General features: G+C 41.6%; 1 protein-coding gene across 3 annotated transcripts in view; it reads right to left on the bottom strand.

Moving 5' to 3' along the window:
- The window catches only part of PAK2 (p21 (RAC1) activated kinase 2), a 138,064-nt gene that overhangs the window by 34,226 nt on the left and 79,726 nt on the right, over positions 1–24,112 (bottom strand). For all 3 annotated transcript variants that reach the window (XM_080655738.1, XM_080655739.1, XM_080655737.1), the window contains 2 exons: positions 891–991; positions 390–537 (listed from right to left, as the gene is read on the bottom strand). In XM_080655738.1, the coding sequence (XP_080511864.1) occupies positions 390–537; positions 891–991 (249 nt within the window). The remainder of the gene's footprint in view (positions 1–389; positions 538–890; positions 992–24,112) is intronic.

Genomic DNA, 24,112 nt, shown 5'->3' with positions numbered 1-24,112 from the left:
ATCTAGTCTAGCCAGATCTAGCTTTTATAAACTTGATACTCAGTGGTTGAGTATCGCCTACAAACCAGGAAGTCACAGTTCAATTCCTGGTCAGGGCGTATGCAGGCTTGATCCTCAGTGTGTAGGTGTGCAGGAGGCAGCCAATCAATGATTCTCTTTCATCATTGATGTTTCTATCTCTCTCTCCCTCTCCCTCTCCCTCTCCCTTCCTCTCTGAAATATAAACAAACAAACAAACAAACAAATAAATAAATGGTAGATCTATGCAAGGGAAAAAGTGGGGACAAAAACTACAGCTTAGGTGGTGGGGTTTTTTTCAGAAGCAAACTTTTTATTTACAGGAGCTTCACAACTCTGCAGTCTCATGTGAATGAGAACTGGTATCTTACCTGGAGGAGTAAAGCTCAGATATTTCTGCTTCACTGTGTTGGAATCATAGAACTTTAAGACGTCCAGCACAGCCTGAGGATTCTTCTTTTGCTCTAATTTGGTGATATTGGAAGTCTGTAATAATCGAGCCCACTGTTCTGGCATGCCCTAAAAAACAGGAGTTAGGAATTAGCTGTTTAGAGTTGCTCTAATAAAATCAATTTCCAGAGGTGAATGATGAAATACATAAATCAGTCTATATTAACTATAAGTTTGACCAAATTCTAAAAAGCCTAGTTTTCTAAAGGTCTATTTATCTAAATCTGTTTTGCATTAATTATAATTAATAGTTGCAGTTCCCTAGGAAAGGATACAGCCATCCACAAATCCTTCTAGAAGAAGAGAAAAGCACTAAGAATTCATAGATAATATGTGGATAGGAAAGTTAACTTCAAACTTACTACTGAATGGAAAAGCTTGAGTGATGATATAAAAATGAGTCCCAAAATAGCTAAACTTACAGTGAATTCTCCAGTAACAGCATCAAAGCCAACATGGATGGTGTGCTCAAAATCAGAAGGAGGAGAAATTTCTGGCCGTTCCTTCTCTTTCTTCCTACTTCCTAAAGGGTATTAAAAAAAAAGAATCAACCTATTAAACAAAATTTAAAAAGGTACTCATAATCACGTTTATATTTTTCCTAAGACATATTACAAAGTTATTTTAGAAAAAGATTTCTCTTAAAGACAATGACTGATAGAAAACTAATAAATGAAGTACAGTAACTAATCCTGTCATAAATTAGGGGTAGAGACAATCAGACAGTGTCATATTTTTTATCTTCACATTATAGTTTAATGATCTGGGAAAATTTTACTAATGATCTCCTACTCTTCACCTATTGACATATTGTTTGTTTTAGTTATCTTAAATGATGGCTTTCCAAGAATTATTTCTCATTGTTCTCTGATCATTCTTTTTCTAAGAATACTTTTCTTGTTTCATGGATGCAATTTATCTTCTCTATTATATGGTTTGTGTGTGTGTAGGTTGGGTTTTTTCTCCCTACATTGTCTGTTTCTTCTACATTCCGTTTTTATCCCATTGTTTTGGCCTCTCTTATTTAAGGGTTGTCAAGTGTCCGACAATCCTTCACTGTCTAACTCATATATAAAAGTATAAAAGTTAACTGGTCGCCCTAGCCAGGTGGCTCAGTTAGCTGGAGAGTTGTCCATACACTAAAAGGTCAAGGGTTTGATTCTCGGTCAGGGCATACCTATGTTGTAGGTTTGATCCCCAGATGGGGCTCACACAGGACACAACCAATCCAATGTTTCTCTCTCTCTCTCTCTCTCTCTCTCTCTCTCTCTCTCTCTCTCCACCTCTCTTCAAAAATCAATAAAAATGTATCCTCAAGTGATAAAAAAAAAAATTAATTGAGAGATAAGTTAGCCTTTTCATTAAAGATGGGGTGGAGTCTGGCCGGTGTGGCTCAGTGGTTGAGCATCGACCTGTGAACCAAGGCATAATTTGATTCCCAGTCAGGGCACATGCCTGGGTTGCAGGCTTGATCCCTAGGGGGCAGGGGATGCAGCAGGCAGCCAATCAATGATTCTTTCTCATCACTGATGTTTCTCTCTCTCCCTCTCCCTTCTTCTCTGAAATTATATATATAGATGGGGGTGTAGTATCTAAAGTATTTTTCCCCCCAGGGTATTCTGTTTATCCAGAAAAAAATCTTCCCATTCCTTGTCTGAGGACTTTGAGTAAAGCTACAAGTGTTCTGAAAGCAGGGCAGAGGAAAGGAGTTTAGTATATTGACTTCCAATGAATCCACTTTTTTTATTCTGGTGCCACACCTTTTCCTGACTCCCTTGACAAGAATAAGGGGCCTCTTGGGTTTAATTTCTCCTCAAATAAATGTAAACATGTTTGTTTGTTCTTTAGCTGTCCCAGAGGATATGTTATATTTCATGGCTGGGTAGAGTAGAGGAGGGGTCCTCAGGTCCCTTAACATTTCCTATATAGACTTTCAACTAATCCCCCTCTTTTCAGCCTGTTTATTATCACACACACACACACACACACACACACACACACACACACACAATTGTGTGCCTCTAACTCCCGAACCTCTGACATTTTTACAAGGAAAACTAGTTTACTTCTTAGACATTCCTCTCTGCAAATGCTTAGGATATGTCTTCCTCTGGTTTGCTTAGTCAGTTCTCACTTCACAACTTCAACCTTCCAAATATGTATGGAAATCTCTTGTGCCTTACTGTTTCCTCTCCCATTCACTTTGCCCTTGCGATATAAATTCTTTTCTTTTTTTTACATGTCATTTTAGTTGGGTCTGGGGAGGAAGAGACAATAGAGGCATATGATCAACCTTCTGTGTTTAACCAGAAGGTTCTCCTAATATAAAAGAGCATTAGCATATTATTTTTTTGGCAAGTGATGATACATTTGTGCTCAAATGTCCATCTCCTCTCTAGGTCTCCCAGGTACATATAATATTTATTTACAAGAGACCTAGCTATGGTGCGGGGGCAGGGCACACTGGTCATAAAAAGGAGCAGCAGAAAATGCAATGGTTAAGTCTAGTATAAATTTTGCTATCTTTACTGAAATGCACCATTACACCTATCATAAACAATTTCTCATTTTCCACTGGAATTTAAGCAATCTGAGGACACCTACTTCTCTTTATGTCTCCTGGCTTCTAACTCTGTATTTCATTAGAGAAAATATTTATTAAAAAACTATAAGCTACTAGTTTACTCTTTTTAAAAAAATATATTTTTATTGATTTTTTTACAGAGAGGAAGGGAGAGGGATAGAGAGCTAGAAACATCAATGAGAGAGAATCATCGATCAGCTGCCTCCTGCACACCTCCCACTGGGGATGTGCAGCAACCAAGGTACATGCCCTTGACTGGAATCGAACCCGGGACCTTTCAGTCCACAGGCCGACGCTCTATCCACCGAGCCAAACCAGTCAGGGCTAGTTTACTCTTTAGAAAGTTCTGAACTGCTTACAGAAAAACAATTTTGTATAATATAAGAGTGATTATTTCTTCTTTAGAAAAAAAAGAACTGCTCAGCATCCCACTTCTGATGTGACCCTGTAACAGATGACTAGTACAAGGTAGGCATCTATTTCAAGCCAGGTTAACCATAGAACCCCCCTTCCATTATAGTTCAGTGAATACCTAAACTAAACCAGAATCAGTCTCTCACAGGTGAATAAAGTTATAAGAAATAACACCCAGTAACTGTTGCAGGCTATATTTCCTAACACATAGAGAAACAATTCTAATTCCTGTTGTGTCAAAGGCCCAGCCTTATTTTTCAATGTGGGAATGTTAAATTTAGAGACATATATTAAAGAAAATTTCATATGTTAGAGTTATAAAGAGTCAAAGGAAAGAAGCAGAAAATAATTAAGCAGAACTTGAAACATATTTACAAACATTAGTCCACGTAAAAGGACACCATATCCTAAAAATCTATTTAATTCTATTTCATTTTACATAACACACATATATGTCCTGTATTTTACTAGTCCCAGTAGGAGGTGAAAAGAATATTTTAAAAAGTATCTAAAATAAAAACATACTGAAACATGTCTCAAATCAAACAATGTGCTGGAAGGATACGGCTATATAAAAAGAATCACTGCTTTAAAAGAAAAAAGAAAAAGAATCACTGCTTTATAACTCTGGAAGCCAAGAACTGCAAGGACCAGCAACAACAAAATATCCAACATTGCTTATCTACAAGATGTAGATATCATTTAATAGATCCAGTTTTCCTTTAATAAAATGCACAACTTGTAAGTGAACTAGGAGAAAATGATTCTTAGAATCAACTTAAAAATTAGCCTGCTATTTAGGACAAACATTTCATTAACTCACCCCTAGACAGGACCAGACTAAATGATTTCGTGGGCCTTATTCAGCCTGCGGGCCAGACGTTCCCCACCCCTGCTTTAAGGCCACCACATTTTAGGCTACCTAGAATCTAAGGGTAAAAAAATACGCATCTCTTGCCTGCCCGGCATGGCTCTGTGGTTCATCATCGACCCATGAACCAGGAGGTCATAGTTCAATTCCCAGTCAGGGCAGGAGGCAGCCAATAAATGATTCTCTCTCAACACTGATGTTTCTTTCTCCCTCTCCCTTCCTGTATGAAATCAATAAAAATTTAATTGAAAAAAATACCCAACTCTTTAAAGGGAGACTCTTCTGTCTCTAATCTAAAACAACCAGTGATGGGGCTTTAAAATGGCGGCAGAGTAAGTAGAAGCTACACAGACACTCTCCCAGGCGCAAACTGAAAATACAATTAAAATACAGAAAAGCTACCCTGAAAAATCAACTGAAGACTAGCGAGAGAGAACCCTGAGAACCAAGGACGGAAAGTGGAGACCGCATGGAGACTGGTAGGAAGTACTGAGACGAGAAAGGGCTGGCCAGCCTCCCACAGCCAGAAGCTGAAGGTCCAGAGGGGTATCTCAGCTGTGGGGGTTTCCACTGAGAACTCTGGGGTCTAAACCCAAGCTTGGGCTCTGCAACACAGAGCACCAGAACTGAGAAAGGTGCCCACATAACATCTGGCTGTGAAAAGCAGCAGGGTTGCTGTCTGCCAGGGAGAGATGGCTGAAAATGCAGGCACCCTCTTAAAGGGCCAATGCACAAAATTTAGTATGCTGCCACTCACCTTGGGTTCCGGCAGAGGTAGGGCAGAGTGGACTGGAGCAGAAGCCAGGGGTGGGGGCTCGGGTTGGAGCTCAGAAGGTAGCCACCGTGGTTTCCTGTGCTGAGTCATTCCCTCCAGCAGCAGAGGTCATCTTTCTCAGGCAGACCTCTGCTATCGAGGCAGTTTTTGCCTGGGGGGAAGACAGCTGACCCACTCTATTGGAAACACCTTGCCCAATGGTGTAGCGTTTCTGAGACCCATTAACAGACTGAGAATAACAAATAGCCTCTAGGCAGAAGCAATTGCCCCAACCCAGGGGTCCGCAAACTGCGGCTCACCAGCCACACGCGGCTCTTTGGCCCCTTGAGTGTGGCTCTTCCACAAAACACCACGGCCTGGGCGAGTCCATTTTGAAGAAGTGGCATTAGAAGAAGTTTAAGTTTAAAAAATTTGGCTCTCAAAAGAAATTTCAATCGTTGTACTGTTGATATTTGGTTCTGTTGACTAATGAGTTTGCCGACCACTGCCCCAGCCTATTGGAAAACCTCTCACCACACCTGTGGATGACTGGCTGAGGGCTACTCAAAACTGAAACCAATCAGTCAACAGGCAGAGGTGGGTCTCTAAAGGCTTTTAGTATTTACCTGACCTAATTAGTCAGAAACAGCGTTTGATACTGTCGTGCACTAGAAACTGAGTCACAAACCTAATACATAGTCACAAACCCAACAGGCAGCCAAAGTGGGGAGACAAAAAAACAACAACCCACAACGAAAGAACAAGAGAATTCTCCAGAGGAAGAGATAAATGAAATGGAGATAAGAAATTTATCTGATACAGAGTTGATAATAATGATGGTAAAGATGCTCAACAGCATGAGAAAAGATATAGTAACTATGAAAAAAGACCAGTTGGAAATAAAGAATGACATAGCACTAATAAAGAACACTTTGGAAGGAATAAACAGCAGATTAGGGGAAGCAGAGGATCGGATCAGTGAATTAGAAGACAGGGTAGAAAAAAATCACTCAATTAGAGAACCAAATAGGAAAAACAATTAAAAAACAGGAGGATAGCTTAAGGGAGCCGTGGGACAACATGAAACATAACAATATTCAAATAGTAGGTGTGCCAGAAGGGGAAGAAAAGGAGCAGAGGACAGAGAATGTTTTGAAGAAATAATGGCAGAAAACTTCCCTAACCTGGTGAAGGAATAAGTCACACAAGTCCAGGAGGCACAGAGTCCCAAGCAAGAAGAACCCAAACAGGCCAATACCCAGACACATCATAATTAAAATGCCAAACATTAAAGACAAAGAGAGAATCTTAAAGGCAGCAAGAGTAAAGCAAACTGTTACCTACAAAGGAGCTTCCATAAGGCTGACACCCAATTTCTCATCAGAATCTCCAAAGGCCAGGAAGGAATGATACTAAGTACTCAAGGTAATGGAAAGCAAGGATCTGAAACTGAGATTACTATATCCAGCAAAGCTATCATTCAAAATGGACAGTGAAATAAAGAGCTTCCCAGATCAAAAAAAAAAAAAATAAAAGAAAGAAAGAAAAAGAAAAGAAAAAAGGGGGAAAAAAAAAGGCTAAAGGAGTACATCAACACCAAGCCCGCATTACAAGAAATGCTAAAGGAAGGCTGTAATAATTAGAAGAAATAGAGAAACCTAGGCATACAGAATTAAAATGGCAATAAATAAATACCTATCAATAATAACCTTAAATGTAAATGAATTAAATGCTCCAATCAAAAGACATAGGGTAGCTGAATGGATACAAAAATATGACCAAACTATATGCTGTCTACAAGAGACCCACCTCAGAACAAAAGACACAGAGAATGAGAGTAAAGGGATGGAAAAATATATATATTTTTAAAATATATTTTATTCATTTTTTACAAAGAGGAAGAGAGAGGGATAGAGAGTTAGAAACATCGATGAGAGAGAGACATCGATCAGCTGCCTCCTGCATGCCCCCTACTGGGGATGTGCTCGCAACCCAGGTACATGCTTTTGACCGGAATCGAACCTGGGACCCTTCAGTCCGCAGGCCGACGCTCTATCCACTGAGCCAAACCAGTTAGGGCTGGAAAAATATTTTCTATGCAAAGAGAAAAGAAAATAAAAAGCTGGGGTAGCAATACTCATCTGACAAAATAGACTTCAAAATGAAGGTAAATCACAAGAGACAAGAAAGGTCACTACATAAAACCAAAGGGATCGATCCAATAAGAGGATATAACACTGATAAACATAAATGCACCCAACATAGGAGCACCTTAATATATAAAAAAACTTCTAGAGGACTTTAAGGGAGATATCAACAAGAAGACAGTCATATTAGGGGACTTTAACACCTTCCTCACTTCACTGTTTAGATCTTCCAGACAAAAAATTAACAAGGAAACAGTGACTCTAAAGGACACACTGGATCAGATGGATTTAACTGACATTTACAGAATATTTCACGCCAAAGCTGCAGAATATATGTTGTTCTCAAGTGCACATGGGTCATTCACAAAGATAGACCATGTTAGGACATAAAGTTCAAGAAGACTGAAATCATATGAAGCATCTTCTCAGGTCACAGTGGAGTGAAATTAGAAATCAACTATAATAAAAACACCCCAAAACATTCAAACATATGGTGGCTAAATGGCATGTTATTAAACAATGTATGGGTTACCAATGAGATCAAGTAATAAATAAAAACTTCCTGGAAACAAATAAAAATGAACACACAACAACCCCAAATCTCTGGGACACAGCAAAAGCAGTCCTGAGAGGAAAGTTCATAGCACTACAGGCCTACCTCAAAAAACAAGAAAAATCAATAATAAACTATTTAACTCTACATCTTAAAGAATTAGAAAGAGAACAATGAGAAAAGCCCAGAGTAAGTAGAAGGAAGGAAATAAAGATGAGAGCAGAAATAAATGCCAGAGACTAACCCCCAACCCCCCCCCCCCAAAAAAAATTTCAATGAAACCACGAGCTGGTTTTCGGAAAAGATAAACAAGATTGATGAACCTTTAGCCAGACTAATCTAGAAACAAAGACAGAGGACCCAAATAAATATAATCAGAAACGAAAGCGGAGAAGTAATCACTGACATGACAGAAATACAAAGGACTATAAGAAAATACTATGAATAACTATATGCCAACAAGATGGACAGCGTGGATGAAATGGACAAATTCCTAGAAAAATTACAATATTCCAAAACTGAATCAGGAAGAATCAGAAAACCTGAATAGGCCAACAACAACTGATGAAATAAAAGTCGTAATCAAAAGACTCCCAGAACACAAAAGCCTTGGTCCATATGGCTTCACAGCGGAGTTTTTCCAAACATTCAAAGAAGAACTAACACCTATACTCCTCAAACTATTTCAGAAAATCCAAGAGAAAGGAACACTTCCAAACTCTTTTTATGAGACCAGCATTATCCTAATTCCAAAACCAGATAACGACACTACAAAGAAAGAGAATTACAGGCCAATATCCCTGATGAACATAGATGCTAAAATCCTCAACAAAATATTAGCAAATTGCATCCAGCAATATATTAAAAAGATCATACACCATGACCAAGTGGGATTTATTAAATCAATAAATGTGATACATCACATAAATAAATTAAAAGGCAAAAATCACATGGTCATATTAATTGATGCAGAAAAAGCATTCGACAAAATCCAACACCCATTTTTGATAAAAACTCTCAGTAAAGTGGGAATAGAGGGGTCATTCCTCAACATGATAAAGGCCATATATGACAAATCTACAGCTGACATCATATTTAATGGGCAAAAACTAAAACCATTTCCCCTATGAACAGGAACAAGGCAGGGATGTCCGCTTTCACCACTCCTGTTCAACATAGTATTGGAAGTGCTAGCCATAGCAATCAGACAAGAAGAAGAAATAAAAGGCATCCAAATTGGAAAGGCGGAAGTAAAACTGTCATTATTCACAGATGACATGATATTGTACATAGAAAACCCTGAAGACTCCACCAAAAAACTAACAGATTTAATAAATGAATTTGGCAATGTAGCAGGATACAAAATTAACACCCAGAAATCATTTTTACACACCAATAATGAATTCTCAGAAGAGAAACTAAACAATCCCATTTACCATTTGCAACAAAAAATTAAGATACTTAGGAATAAACTTAGCCAAGGAGATAAAAGACTTGCACTCGGAAAACTACAGGATGTTGAAAGAGAGATAGAGGAAGGTATAAACAAATGGAAGAATATGCCATGTTCATGGATTGGTAGAATTAACATCATTAAAATGTCCATACTACTCAAAGCAATCTACAGATTTAATACAATCCCTATTAAAATAGCAACAGCATAGAGAAAACCAAGATGGCGGCATAGGTAAGCACCTAAACTGCTGCCTCGCACAACAATTTCAAAACTACAACTAAAAGACAGAACGGACACCATCCAGAACCACAGGAAAGCTGGCTGAGTGAAAATTCTACAACTAGAAGGAAAGAGAAAAGCTCACAGAGAATTGGAGGTACGGCAAAGGGTCTTTGTGCGCGCAGAGAGGAAGGGTGGCTAAGAGCCTGGCTGACTTTCTCTGGCGGAAGGGGGAAGGAAGCCCCCGACCGCACTGAACCCCAGTTCTGACTGCACTGAACCCCAGTCCCGGGCGAAACCCCATGGACCCAGGCTCATACAGGGGGAGTCTGGACTGTCAGGTAGAGAGAAAGGCACCCGGAGACTTAGAGACCTGGGGGAGACCCAGGGGAGCCCCGGCAGGCAGGGTTCTGGAGGCGCGCGCGCCAGTGTGCACAAAGGCTGCGGAGGTTGCCACAGGCTTTCCCTAGCAGAAGGGAGTCCGAAGCTCCTGACTGCACTGAACCCCAATTCTGACTGCACTGAACCCCAGTTCCAGGCGAGCCCCTGGGGACCCGTGCTCTTACGGGGGGGGAATCTGGACTCTCGGGCAGAGACTCGGGAGCCGGGGAAGGCAGAGGTCTGTAGGCGCGCGCATGCCAGTGCGCACAAAGGCTGCAGAGGTTGCCACAGGCTTTCCCTAGTGGAAGGGAGTCAGAAGCTCCTGATTGCACTGAGCCCCAGTTCTGACTGCACTGAACCCCAGTTCCAGGCGAGCCCCTGGGGACCCGCGCTCTTACGGGGGGGGAATCTGGACTCTTGGGCAGAGACTCGAGAGCCGGGGAAGGCAGAGGTCTGCAGGCGCGCGCATGCCAGTGCGCACAAAGGCTACGGAGGTTGCCACAGGCTTTCCCTAGTGGAAGGGAGTCAGAAGCTCCTTACTGCACTGAGCCCCAGTTCTGACTGCACTGAACCCCAGTTCCAGGCGAGCCCCTGGGGACCCACGCTCTTGTGGGGGGAATCTGGACTCTTGGGCGGAGACTCGGGAGCCGGGGAAGGCAGAGGTCTGCAGGCGCGCACGCTCGCAAGGGCAAGGTTGACTGGAAGCCAAGACTGTCTGCTCTGCCCTGAGACTCCACCCCATCCACGCTGAGCACAGAGGCTATTGCAATTTGGTAAGTCTAATCCTATAAGGCTGTCTCCAGCACCGAACTTCTCCCAGCGTAGACACAGCTGATCCTTACAGCCAACTGGCCTGGAGGTCAATTCCTCCCAGTGATACCAACAACAATCAAGACTTAACTACAACAAGGCTCTACACACAGTCCACAAAGGGGTGCACCAAGAGTGTCCACCTCAGGTTAACTGGGGAGGCCGACCCACTGGGCCATATAGGAAACCTAGCACACAAATCTACCCTACCAACTCAGGGAAGTAATGAAAATGTGGCATCAAAGAAACAGATCACAAACGAAAGAAATGGAGGAAAACAAACGACTGGATATAGAATTCAAAACCACTGTTATAAGGCTTTTCAAGAATATCCTAGAAAAGGCCAATAAATATAACGAGACCCTCGAAGATATGAAAAAGGACCAACTAGAAATTAAACATACACTGACTGAAATAAAAAATATTATACAGAGACCCAACAACAGACTAGAGGAACACAAGAATCAAGTCAAAGATTTGAAATACAAAGAAGCAAAAAACACTCAACCGGAAAAGCAAAAAGAAAAAAAAATCCAAAAAGTTGAAGATAGTGTAAGAAGACTCTGGGACAACTTCCAGCATACCAACATCAGAATTATGGGGGTGCCAGAAGAAGAGAGAGAGCAAGATACTGAAAACCTATTGGAAGAAATAATGACTGAAAACTTCCCCCACCTGGTGAAAGAAATAGACTTACAAGTCCAGGAAGCACACAGAACCCCAAACAAAAGGAATCCAAAGAGGACCACACCAAGACACATCATAATTAAAATGCCAAGAGCAAAAGACAAAGAGACAATCTTAAAAGCAGTAAGAGAAAAACAGTTAATTACCTACAAGGGAGCACCCATACGATTGTCAGCTGATTTCTCAACAGAAACTATGCAGGCCAGACAGGAGTGGCAAGAAATTTTCAAAGTGATGAATAGCAAGAACCTACAACCAAGATTACTCTACCCAGCAAAGCTATCATTCAGAATTGAAGGGCAGATAAAGAGCTTCACAGATAAGAAAAAGCTAAAGGAGTTCATCACCACCAAACCAGTATTATATGAAATGCTGAAAGGTATTCTTAAAGAAGAGGAAGAAGAAAACAGTAAAGATAAAAATTATGAACAACAAATACATATCTACGGTATCAACAAGTGAACCTAAAAATCAAGTGAATTAAAAACCTGAGGAACAGAATAATCTGGTGAATATAATAGAATCAGGGGCATAGAAAGGGAGTGGACTGATAATTCTCAGGGGGAAAGGGGTATGGGGGGGGGGGTTCAGGAAGAGACTGGACAAAAATCATACACCTATGGATGAGGACAGTGCGGGGGAGGTAAGGGCAGAAGGTGGGGTGGGAACCGGGTGGAGGGGAGCTATGGGGGGAAAAAGGAGAAACAATTGTAATAATCTGAATAAAGATTTATTTAAAAAAAAAATAAAATAAAATAGCAACAGCATATTTCACAGATTAAGAAGAAATACTCCAAGAATTTATATTGAACCAAAGAAGACCTTGAATAGCTGCAGCAACCTTGAGAAAGAACAACAAAGTTGGAGGGATCACACCACCTGATATGAAGTTATACTACAAAGCCACTGTAATCAAAACAGCCTGGTACTGGCACAAGAACAGACATATACTAGTAGATCAATGGAACAGAACAGAGAACCCAGAAATTGACCTAAGTAATTACACTCAATTAATATTTGACAAAGGAGGCAAGAATATACAATGGAGTCAAGACAGTCTCTTCAATAAATGGTGTTGGGAAAATTGGATACACGCAAATAAATGAAACTAGACCACCAACTTATACCATACACAAGAATAAACTCAAAATGGATAAAAGACTTAAATGTAAGTCATGAAACCATAAAAGTTCTAGGAGAAACCATAACCAGCAAAATCTCAGACATCTCTCATTGCTAACAATATGTTTATGGATACATCTCCTAGGGCAAAGGAAACTAAGGAGAAAATAAACAAATGGGACTACATCAAAATAAAAAGCTTCTGCACAGCAAAAGAAACCATCAACAAAACAACAAGAGAGCCCACTGTATGGGAGAACATATTTGGCAATAATACATCTGATAAAGGGTTAATATAAAAAAAAATAAGGAACTCATACAACAACAGAAGGAAGACAGACAATTCAATTAAAAAATGGGCAAAGGACCTAAATAGACATACAGAAAGCCAAGAGACATATAAAAAAATGCTCAAAGTCACGGATCATCAGAGAGATGTAAATTAAAATGAGATATCACCTCACACCTGTCAGAATGGCTACCATCAACAAATCAACAAATGACAAGTACTGGCAAGGATGTGGAGAAAAGGGAACCCTAGTACACTGCTGGAGGGAATGCAGACTGATGTAGCATCATGGAAAACAGTTTGGAGTTTCCTAAAAATATTAAATATGGAACTCCCATTTGACCCAGTGATCCCACTTCTAGGAATATATCCCAAGAAAACAGAAACACCAATCAGAAAGAATGTATGCACCCCTATGTTCATAGCAGCATAATTTACAAAAGCTAACACCTGGAAACAGCCCAAGTACCCATTGGTAGATGAGTGGATAAAAAAGCTGTGGTACATTTATACACCATGGAATACTATGCAGCAGTAAAAAAGAAGGATATCTTACCCTTTGAGACAGCATGAAAGGACCTGGAGAGTATTATGCTAACGAAATAAGCCAGAGAAAGACAAGTATCATATAATCTCACTTATATGTGGAATCTAATGAACAAAATAAATCAATGAGCAAAATAGATCCAGAGTCATAGTAGCATACATAGGACAGACTACGGCATCTCAGAGGGAAGGTGCGGGGAGGATGGGTGGGTGGTTGGGAAGTAATCAACCGAAGAACTTGTATGCATATATGCATAATGTATGGATACAGACAATAGAGTGGTAAAGGCCTGGGGGGAGGTTGTGGGCTAAAAGGGATCAATGGTGGGGAGGGGGGGCGGGGGGGAAATATATGAAATAGTTTCAACAATAAAACTTTTAAATATAAATAAAGCACCAGGAAAGTTCTGGGGAATAACTACTGAAACACACACACACACACACACACACACACACACACACAAAGAAAAAAGAAAAAAATATTCAGAGACACAGAAGCATAGAACAGTCTGTGGAATTTCAGAGGGAAGGCGGGTGGGGTGGGAAGAGATCAACCAAAGAACATATATGCATAACCCATGGATACAGACAATTGGGTGGTAAAGGCCTATGGTGGGGCAGGCTAGAATGGGTCAATGCGGGGGGGGGGGGGTGGGGGGGGAGGGAGTAGACATATATAATACTTTCAATAGTAAAGATTTAATTTAAAAAAAAATCCTGGGCCGAAACTGGTTTGGCTCAGTGGATAGAGCGTCAGCCTGCGGACTGAAGGGTCCCGGGTTCGATTCCGGTCAAGAGCATGTACCTTGGTTGCGGGCACATCCGCAGTGGGAGGTGTGCAGGAGGCAGCTGATCGATGTTTCTCTCTCATCGATGTTTCTAGCTCTCTATCCCTCTCCCTTCCTCTCTGTAAAATATCAATAAAATATATTTAAAAAAAAAAAATCCTGGATACACTGCAACCACCAGATGGCTACAAATATAAGGATTAGCAAAAATCAAAGGAATCAATTCAAACAGCAATTCAGGCTGTAGCATTACAATAAAGAGCACAGCATATTTTAGTATTTATAAGTATATATTTAACATTTGTAAATTGTGTCTTATTTTCCAGCTTTATTATCAGTAAAATTTATAATAAACTTATGTATATAAATACACACACAAAAAAAATAAAACAACCAGTGATTACCCCTTTGTTCTTTTGACCCAGAACAGCTTCAAATTGGTGAAACTAAACTTGTTCCATCCCACAGAAGGATATTCTCTAGGAAAAAGACAGAGGAGTATGGGCTACTATTATTAATCTTAGAATTAAATTTTTAGACCAAAAGGGATATTTATAATTCTAACTCTATCATTTTCATAACCAACCAGATGTGAAGGTGCTTGCTTATAGCTAAATAATTAGATGTGAAAACTGCTTTCGTTTATATATACTCTAACACTCAACACTAGCTAACTAAACAGAGCTTTTAAATATAAGCCAATATTACCATCTTCACTAACAAAATCTATTTTCTATACAACTACCAGTCTCTACTTGAGACAGAAATGTGACCAGGTCTTTCCTGTTTAAAATTCTGTAATGGTTCCCCAGGAAACAGAATAAAATCTGAGCTCTGTAGCGTGGAATACAAGGCCCTTTATGACCTGTTCCCTGCCTACCTCACCTCTACAGCCCAGCCCCTTCTGCTTTCTGTAGTTTCCTACATTATCTATAACTAGTGACCCGGTGCACGAAATTTGTGCACATTAAAAGGGGGACCCAGAGTCAAGTCCCCGCCCACCCACATGTGCCTCAAAATCATGTGAGACCCAGACCTGGCTGCCCACCCACCCCCATTGGGCTAGATCCAGACCCGGCCAGTCCGACCCTTGTCAAGCCCCGCCAGGCAGGGGGCGTAGCCTCAGGTCCCCTGGCCTGGCGCCAGGATGGGGGGCGTGGCCTGAGGTCCCCCAGATGGGGCGGGGGCATACCTTGAGGTCCCCCGTCAAGCCTTGCCCGGTGGGGGACATGGCCTGAGATCCCCTGTCAAACCCCGCTGGGTGGGGGGCATGGCTTGAGGTCCCCTGTCAAGCCCCGCCAGGCGGGGGGGGGGGTGGCGTGGCGCAGCCTCAGGTCCCCTGTCAAGCCCTGCTAGGTGGGGGGGCATGGCCTGAGTTCCCCCGACCCAGCACTGGGGGTGCACCTTGAGGTCCACCGTCAAGCCCCGCTGGGTGGGGAGCACGGCCTGAGGTCCCCTGTCAAGCCCCACCTGGTGGGGGGAGCAGCCTGAGGTCCCCTAGCCCAGCACCAGGACAGAAAAGGCACCTTGAGGTTCCCTGTCAAGCCCCGCCGGGCGGGGGGCATGGCCTCAGGTCCCCCAGCCTGGTGCCAAGGCAGGGGGCATGGCCTGAGGTCCCCTGTCAATCCCCACATAGGCGGGGGAGGGCGTAGCCTCAGGTCCCTGCTGATTGCTCGTTAAGGCTCCTTAAGGGAACTTGGCCTCAGCTGTGGGTGCAGCCATCCTTGTGACAGAGTGATGGTCAATTAGCATATTCCCTCTTTATTAGATAGGATAATAAAAGCGTAATATACTAATTAGACAGGGCATCTTTCCGGACAAAGCCAGGGCTGCGAGGGAAGCCCGGGTTCCAGGTGCCTGCCGGCGGACAGAGGGAAGCCCGAGTCCAGGGTGCCGGAGGTAAGCCCAGGTCCCAGGTGCCAGAGGGAAGCTGGTGCTGGCAGCCGGGGGAAGGAAGGCCTACTCTTGCATGAATTTTGTGCATCAGGCCTCTATTGCTATATAATTCTCTCTCCCTCTCTGCTTTCACATCTTGCAGGACTGTACTTAGCTCCATGAATATGCTATGATCCCTCCTGTGTCTGTGGCACTGAAATTCTTTTCTAGGCATTGAAAACACGTTTTAACTATCAAAATCCTAACTATATTCACTTACTCATCCTTTAACCTTCAACTTAAATGTCATTTCCTTACGAAGCCTTCCCAGATAGGATAGATATCTTACACTATCTCTACCATCACGGTTCACTTTATAATTATGTGCTGCAGTTCTTTTTTTGTTTTTTAGAGAGAAGGGGGAAGAGAGATACAGAGACAGACTTGCACCAGCCCGGACCAGGGATGGAACCTGCCACCTTTCAGAATATGGGACAATGCTCCAACCAGCTGAGCCACACAGGTCAGGGCTATGCTGTAGTTTTTTATCAGTGGTGCCACAAGGGCAAGGGACACCATCTGCTTTGCCTATCACTGTGTCTCTGATGACTCACAGGGGGCATATGATACATATTAGCAGGGATGTGAAAATGATTTGTTCAATTAAGTTATCATGCAGAATTGAAGGGCAGATAAAGAGCTTCACAGATAAGAAAAAGCTAAAGGAGTTCATCACCACCAAACCAGTATTATATGAAATGCTGAAAGGTATTCTTTAAGAAGAGGAAGAAGAAAAAGGTAAAGATAAAAATTATGAACAAATACATATCTATCAATAAGTGAATCTAAAAATCAAGTGAATAAAAAATCTGATGAATAAACTGGTGAATATAATAGAATCAGAGGCATAGAAAGGGAGTGGACTGACAATCCTCGGGGGGAAAGGGGTGTGGGGGGTGCGCGAAGAGACTGGACAAAAATCGTACACCTATGGATGAGGACAGTGGTGGGGGCGGGGGGGGGGGGTAAGGGCAGAGTGGAAACCGGGTGGAGGGAAGCTATGGGGGAAAAAACAGGAACAACTGTAATAATCTGAACAATAAAGATTTATTAAATAATAAAAAAAAAAACCAATCACACACACACACACACACACACAAAATGAGACTAAAAAATAAACAAAACCCTACAGATAAGCATATTCTAAAAGGATAAAGAGTAAAGGGTTAAAAGATCCTGAAGAAGAACCTGGCAGCAATCTGCTCTATTAAGAATTATAAACTATAGGAATTAAGGAGTAAAGTATTAGCTCAGGTACAGACACATAAGCCAATGTAATAAAACGGAGAACAGAGAAACAGACCCTGGTACATATGGAAACCTGACAGATAATGGCTAGTGTTGCAGGGCAGTGGGGCAATGATAAAAATTTAAAAAATGATCTGGAATACTGGTTTAAAAAAGTGAAAATGGCCCGGTCGGCACAGCTCAGTGGTTAAGCATAGACTTACGCACCAGGAGGTCACAGTTCGATTCCTGGCCAGGGTGCATGCCTGGGTTGTGGGCTTATCCCTGGTGTGGGACCTGTGGGAGGCAGCCGATTGATGGTTCTCTTACCATTGCTGTTTCTATCTCTCTCTCCCTCTCCCTTCCTCTCTGAAATCAATAAAAATATATTTAAGTAAATAAGTGCAAATTGATCTCAAAAACCAAATAGAGATAGTTCAAAGGTTTATATTATAAAGGCAAACTGTAATACTTTTAGAAAAGCCTAAGAAATATCTTTGACCCCTAATTTGGCAACAAATTCTTAAAACACAAAAAGCTCAACCATAAAACAAAGAAACTGATCAATTCAACACCACCAAAATTATTCATCAATGGATACCACTGAAAGGGTGAAAAGGCAAATCATAACCTGGAAAATTATATTTAACTAAGTGCCCCAGTGCACAATGAAAGGAAATTAATTAGAAGGTGGCCTGCGGGGCGGGACTGGGCAAGAGGGGCTGGACACGCCCTGGAGCCAACCTCCCGCGGTTCCTCCCAGGGTGGCCTGCAGGGATAGGGCCAAAACCGGCTCTCCAACATCCCCCGAGGGGTCCCGGATTGCAAGAGCGTGGTTCTCAGGTGACGCACCCCCGGAATTGGGCTCCCTCCTTTCAGGTCCCTGGTGCGTCACCGAGAACTGCTGCTGCCAAGTCACCAAAGCTTGGCAGCTCCTGCGTTGAGCATCTGCCCCCTGCTGGTCATTGCACATCATAGCTACTGGTCAGACGGTCAGATGGTTGCTTAGCCTTTATATATATATGGATAACATATAACTTACATAGGATTAGTATGTAGACTATTAGAAATGTCTATCAATAAATAAAAAACAACTTAATAGAAGAAAGGACTCAAGAATGTCACAGAAAACACAAATGATGCTAAATTAACATATGAAAAGACAATTTCCTGTGTGATCAGGGAAATACAAATTAAAACCACAATGAGATGATACCATTTTGCATCTCCCAATTTAGCAAAAATTAAAGTCCTGTAATAACAGGGATTTGCTAGATGTTCAACAATGGGAACATTCATGTTCTGTGGGTGAGAATGAACATAAAAAAAAAACTTTGGAAAGTAATCTGTCAAATCTAGTTAAGTCAAACATGCCCTGCACTCCAGCAATTTCACCCCTAAGAATATATCTCACTGTAAACTTTAAATCTTTGTCTAGAACCCACACCATCAGATTTTACATCCTGACCCAATACCAGGATACCTCAGATATACTGCAGGTTTCCTTCCAGACCACAATAATAAATATCACAATGAAGAGAGTCACACGGATTTTTTGGTTTTCCAGTGCATATAAAGGTTATATTTACACTATATTATAGTCTGTTAAGTGTCCAATAGCATTATGTCTAAAAAATATAATGTACATATTAAATTTAAAAATATTTTATTGCTAAAAAATGCTATCATCTGAGCCTTCATCGAGTCATAATCTTTTTGCTGGTGGAGGACCTTGCCTTGATGTTGATGGCTGTGGCTGATCAGGGTGGTAGTGCCTCCAGGTGGGGGTGGCTGTGGCAGTTTATTAGAAGACAATGGTGCCTCCTGTATGGATTGACTCTTCCTTTCACCAAAGATTTCTCTTTGGTAAACAATGCTGTCTGATAGCATTTTACTAACAGGCCTTCTTTCAAAATTGGAGTCAATTCTCTCAAACCTTGCTGCTGCTTTATCAACTAAGTTTATGTATATTTCAAATTATTTGTTGCCATTTCAACAATTTTCATAGCATCTTCACCAGGGGTGGATTTCTTAAGAAACCACTTCCTTTGTTCATCAATAAGCAACTCCTTGCCTGTTCAATTTTTATCATGAGATTGCAGCAATTCAGTCACATCCTCAGGTTCCACCTCTAATTCTAGTTCTCCTGCTATTTCTTCCACACATGCAGTTACTTCTTCCAGTGAAATCATTCATGAGGTTTGGAAATCAACTTGTTCATAACTCCTGTTAATGTTGATATTCTGACCTCTTCCCATGAATCAATATTTTCTTAACGGCATCTAGAATGGTGAATCCTTTCCAGAAGGTTTTCAATTTATTTGCCCAGATCCATCAGAGGATTTATTACTGATGGCAGATACAGTCTTCCAAAATTTACCTGTTGTTGTTGCCCAGCTGGCGTGGCTCAGTGGTTGAGCATCGATCTGTGAACCAGGAGGTCACGGTTCGATTCCCGGTCAGGGCACATGTCTAGGTTGCAGGATCGATCCCTAGTGTGGGGCATGAGGCAGCTAATTGATGATTCTTTCTCATCATTAATGTTTCTCTCTCTTTCTCCCTCTCCCTTCCTCTCTGCAATCAATAAAAATATATTTGTAAAAATTTTTATTTCTTAAAGCATAAGACTTGAAAGTCAAAACTACTCCTTGATCTATGGGCTGCAGAATGGATGCTGTGTTAGCAAGCATAAAAACTAATTTTGCTGGACAACTCCATCAGAGCTCTGGGGTGACCAGGTGTACTGTCAATGAGCAGTGGTATTTTGAAAGGATTCTTTTTTCCTTAGCAGTAGGTATCAACAGTGGGCTTAAAATATTCAGTAAACCATGTTGTCAACAGGTGTGCTGTCATCCAGACTTTGTTGTTCCATTTATAGAGCACACAATTCTTAAGAACCCTAGGAACTGTGAAATAGTAAGAGAACACTGGCTTCAACTTAAAAGTCACTAGCTGCATTAGTCCCCAACAAGAGAGACAGCCTGTCCTTTGAAGCTTTGAAGCCAGGCAATGACTTCTCACTACTATGAAAGTCCTAAGATGGCATCTTCTTCCAATATAAAGGCTGTTTCATTTACATTGATGATCTGTTGTTTAGCGTAGCCACCTTCATTAATTTTCAGGAGCTTCCACATCAGTACTTCCTACTTCACCTTGCAGTTTGTTATGGAGACACCTCTTTCTCAGGAACCAATCGCTGCTAGATTCCAACTTTTCTTCTTCAGCTTCCTCACCTCTCTCAGCTCTCATAGAAGTGAAGTGAGTTAGAGCCTTGCTCTGGATTAGGCTTTGGCATAAGGAAATGCTGTGGCTAGTTTGATCTTCTATCCAGACCACTAAAACTTTCTCCATATCAGCAATAAGATTGTTCTGCTTTCTTATCATTTGTATGTTCACTGGAATTGCAGTTTTAATTTCCTTCAAGACCTTGGCTAACTGGTGCAGGAGGCCTAGCTTTATTCCTATCTTAGCCTTCCCCACTAAACTTAAGTCATTTCTAGCTTTTGATTTCAAGTAACAGATATGCAACTCTTCCTTTCATTTGAACACTTAAGAGGCCATTGTAAAGTTATTAATTGGCCTGATTTCAATATTGTTGTCTCAGGAAATAGGGAGGCCCAAGGAGAGGGAGTGATATGGGGAAATGACCAGTCACTGGATCTCACAACACTTATCATAGATTGACATCTTACATAGGTGTGGTTTGTAAGTGTGGTTTGTAGTGCCCCGAAACCATTATGTTAGTAACATCAAAGATCACCAATCACAAATTACTATAACAAATATAATAATAAAGTTTGAAATATTGTGAGAATTACCAAAATGTAACACACAGACATGAAATGAGCAAATGTTGGAAAACTGGTGCTGATAGAGTGGCTCAATGCAAGGTTGCCACAAACCTTCAATTTATTTATTTATTTTAGAGAAAGAGGGAATGGGAGAGAGGGAAACAGAGGGACAGGGGGAGAGAGGAAATATGGAGGGAGGGAGAGAGAGGGAGAGAAAGAAAGATGGAGAAAGGGAAAGGGAGAGAGGGAGACGGCAAGAAGGAGGGAGAGGGGGAGGAGAAAAGGGAGGGGAGAGAGAGAGAGCACAAACTGTCAACTTCTAAATAAAAAACCACCACCACCATATCTGGGAAACACAATAAAAAGGTATACCTGTACACACAACACTGAAACAAAAGTTTCATGATACAACTCTTTCACTGTGTGCAATCGTAATGAGGTTGAGAAGCTGTGGGCTAGACTCATGTTTGCCAAAGATGCGTTCACACACTGATTGCTGAGTGCTGTCTCAGATGTTTCTGAGGGCATTATAGAACACAAGATAAAAAAAAAAAACCAGCATTGGAGAAACCAAGATGGCGGGATAGGTAAACACCTAAACTGCTGCCTCGCACAACAATTTCAAAACTACAACTAAAAGACAAAACGTCTATCACCCAGAACCACGGGAAAGCTGGCTGAGTGGAAGTTCTACAACTAGAAGGAAAGAGAAAAGAGCATTGAGACGTGCACAAGCGCTGAAGAGCTGAGGTACGGAGGCACGCGAATCGGGCTGGCGCCGGGCGACTGGGTGCACTGCTTTTTTCAACCCAAAGGGAGACAAGCTCCCGATTACTCCGAACTCCAGTTTCTGGGGAGACGCTGAGGACCCAAACTCCTACGGGGAGAAGCTGGACAGTCTGCCATCGGGTCGGAAAGTGAGGGTGACTTTCTTGCAGAGGTGTGCCCAGCAATCATTGTTTACTGCGCTGGGGCGCGGGACATGGGGACGGGAAAACTCGGAGACACAGAGACGGCTGACTGGCAGCCATCTCTGTTTGCCACGCCCTAGCCTAGTGACTCCCTGAGACCCCGCCCCTCACAATCTACAAACCCACCCAAGCTCCACGCAGCGGCTTTTGCATATATATGGCCTGCCCTATCGCAGCTTAACCTAACAAACTGCAGCTCTGGTCAGACAGCTCCAAAACCTCCAAACACCAAGCAAAGAGGAGAAAAACTGTAGTTCTCACTGGAGCTCCTGCTGGGTGGCCTCAGACAGTAGCTGACCTGCACCCCATTGGAGATCCAGAAGCTAGCATATCTAGTGGTCAGTATGAGACGACACCAGATTTCAACTACTCACATCCATAAGTGACACATTCAAGAGGCAGACTCAAAAAAAAAAAAAAAAAAAAAAAAAAGAGGCAGACTCAGTGAGCACCAAAGCCCCACTGAAACAAGTCCTGCCCCATAAGCATGTCTCCAGCACAGCAGTTCTTCCATTATAGACACAGCAGGTCCTCACAGCCAATTGGCCTGGAGGTCAATTCCTCCCAGTGAAACCAACAACAGTCAAGACTTAACTACAACAAGGCTGTACACACAGTCCACAAAGGGGTGCACCAAGAGTGTCCACCTCAGGTAACTGGGAGGCCGACCCACTGGGCCCTATAGGACACCTAGCACACAAAGCCACCCTACCAACTCAGGGAAGCAGCAAAAATGCGGAGACAAAGAAACAGATCACAAACGAAAGAAATGGAGGAAAGCAAACGACTGGATATAGAGTTCAAAACCATGGTTACAAGGTTTTTTTAAGAATTTCCTAGAAAAGGCCGATAAATTTAGCAAGACCCTCGAGGATATGAAAAAGGACCAACTAGAAATTAAACATACACTGACTGAAATAAAAAATATTATACAGAGACCCAACAGCAGACTAGAGGAACGCAAGAATCAAGTCAAAGATTTGAAATACAAAGAAGCAAAAAACACTCAACCGGAAAAGCAAAAAGAAAAAAAAATCCAAAAAGTTGAAGATAGTGTAGAAGCCTCTGGGACAACTTCAGGCGTACCAACATCAGAATAATGGGGGTGCCAGAAGAAGAGAGAGAGCAAGATACTGAAAACCTATTTGAAGAAATAATGACTGAAAACTTCCCCCACCTGGTGAAAGAAATAGACTTACAAGTCCTGGAAGCACACAGAACCCCAAACAAAAGGAATCCAAAGAGGACCACACCAAGACACATCAAAATTAAAATGCCAAGGGCAAAAGACAAAGAATATTAAAAGCAGCAAGAGAAAAACAGTTAGTTACCTACAAGGGAGCACCCATACGATTGTCAGCTGATTTCTCAACAGAAACTATGCAGGCCAGACAGGAGTGGCAAGAAATATTCAAAGTGATGAATAGCAAGAACCTACAACCAAGATTACTCTACCCAGAAAAGTTATCATTCAGAATTGAAGGTCAGATAAAGAGCTTCACAGATTAAGAAAAAGTGAAAGGAATTCATCACCACCAAGCCAGTATTATATGAAATGCTAAAAGGTATTCTTTAAGAAGAAGAAGAAGAAGAAAAATGTAAAGATAAAAATTATGAACAAATATATATCTATCAACAAGTGAATATAAAAATCAAGTGAATAAAAAATCTGATGAACAGAATAAACTGGTGAATATAATAGAATCAGGGGCATAGAATGGGAGTGGATTGATAATTCTCAGGGGGAAAGGGGTGTGGGGGGTACGAGAAGAGACTGGACAAAAATCCTACACCTATGGATGAGGACAGTGGGGGGAGGTAAGGGCAGAGGGTGGGGTGGGAACCGGGTGGAGGGGAGTAATTGGGGGAAAAAGGAGAAACAATTGTAATAATCTGAACAATAAAGATTTATTAAATTAAAAAAATAAAAAACCAGCATTACTACTGCTCTCAAAATCAGAAAACCTCTCAATTCCAAAACAAAGTTGGCTCCAGGGATTTTAAACATGGTACTGTAGACTATATAACAATTCTTATAATAGTAGGTCTTTCTCAAATATCATAGATTTTATTAATATTGGGGAGCCATGACTATAGCC

The sequence above is a fragment of the Plecotus auritus genome (genome assembly GCF_963455305.1).
Source record: "Plecotus auritus genome assembly, chromosome: 2".
Taxonomy (NCBI): domain Eukaryota; kingdom Metazoa; phylum Chordata; class Mammalia; order Chiroptera; family Vespertilionidae; genus Plecotus; species Plecotus auritus.
Note: the sequence above shows the minus strand (reverse complement) of the source record. Positions and strands in the feature narration are given on the sequence as shown.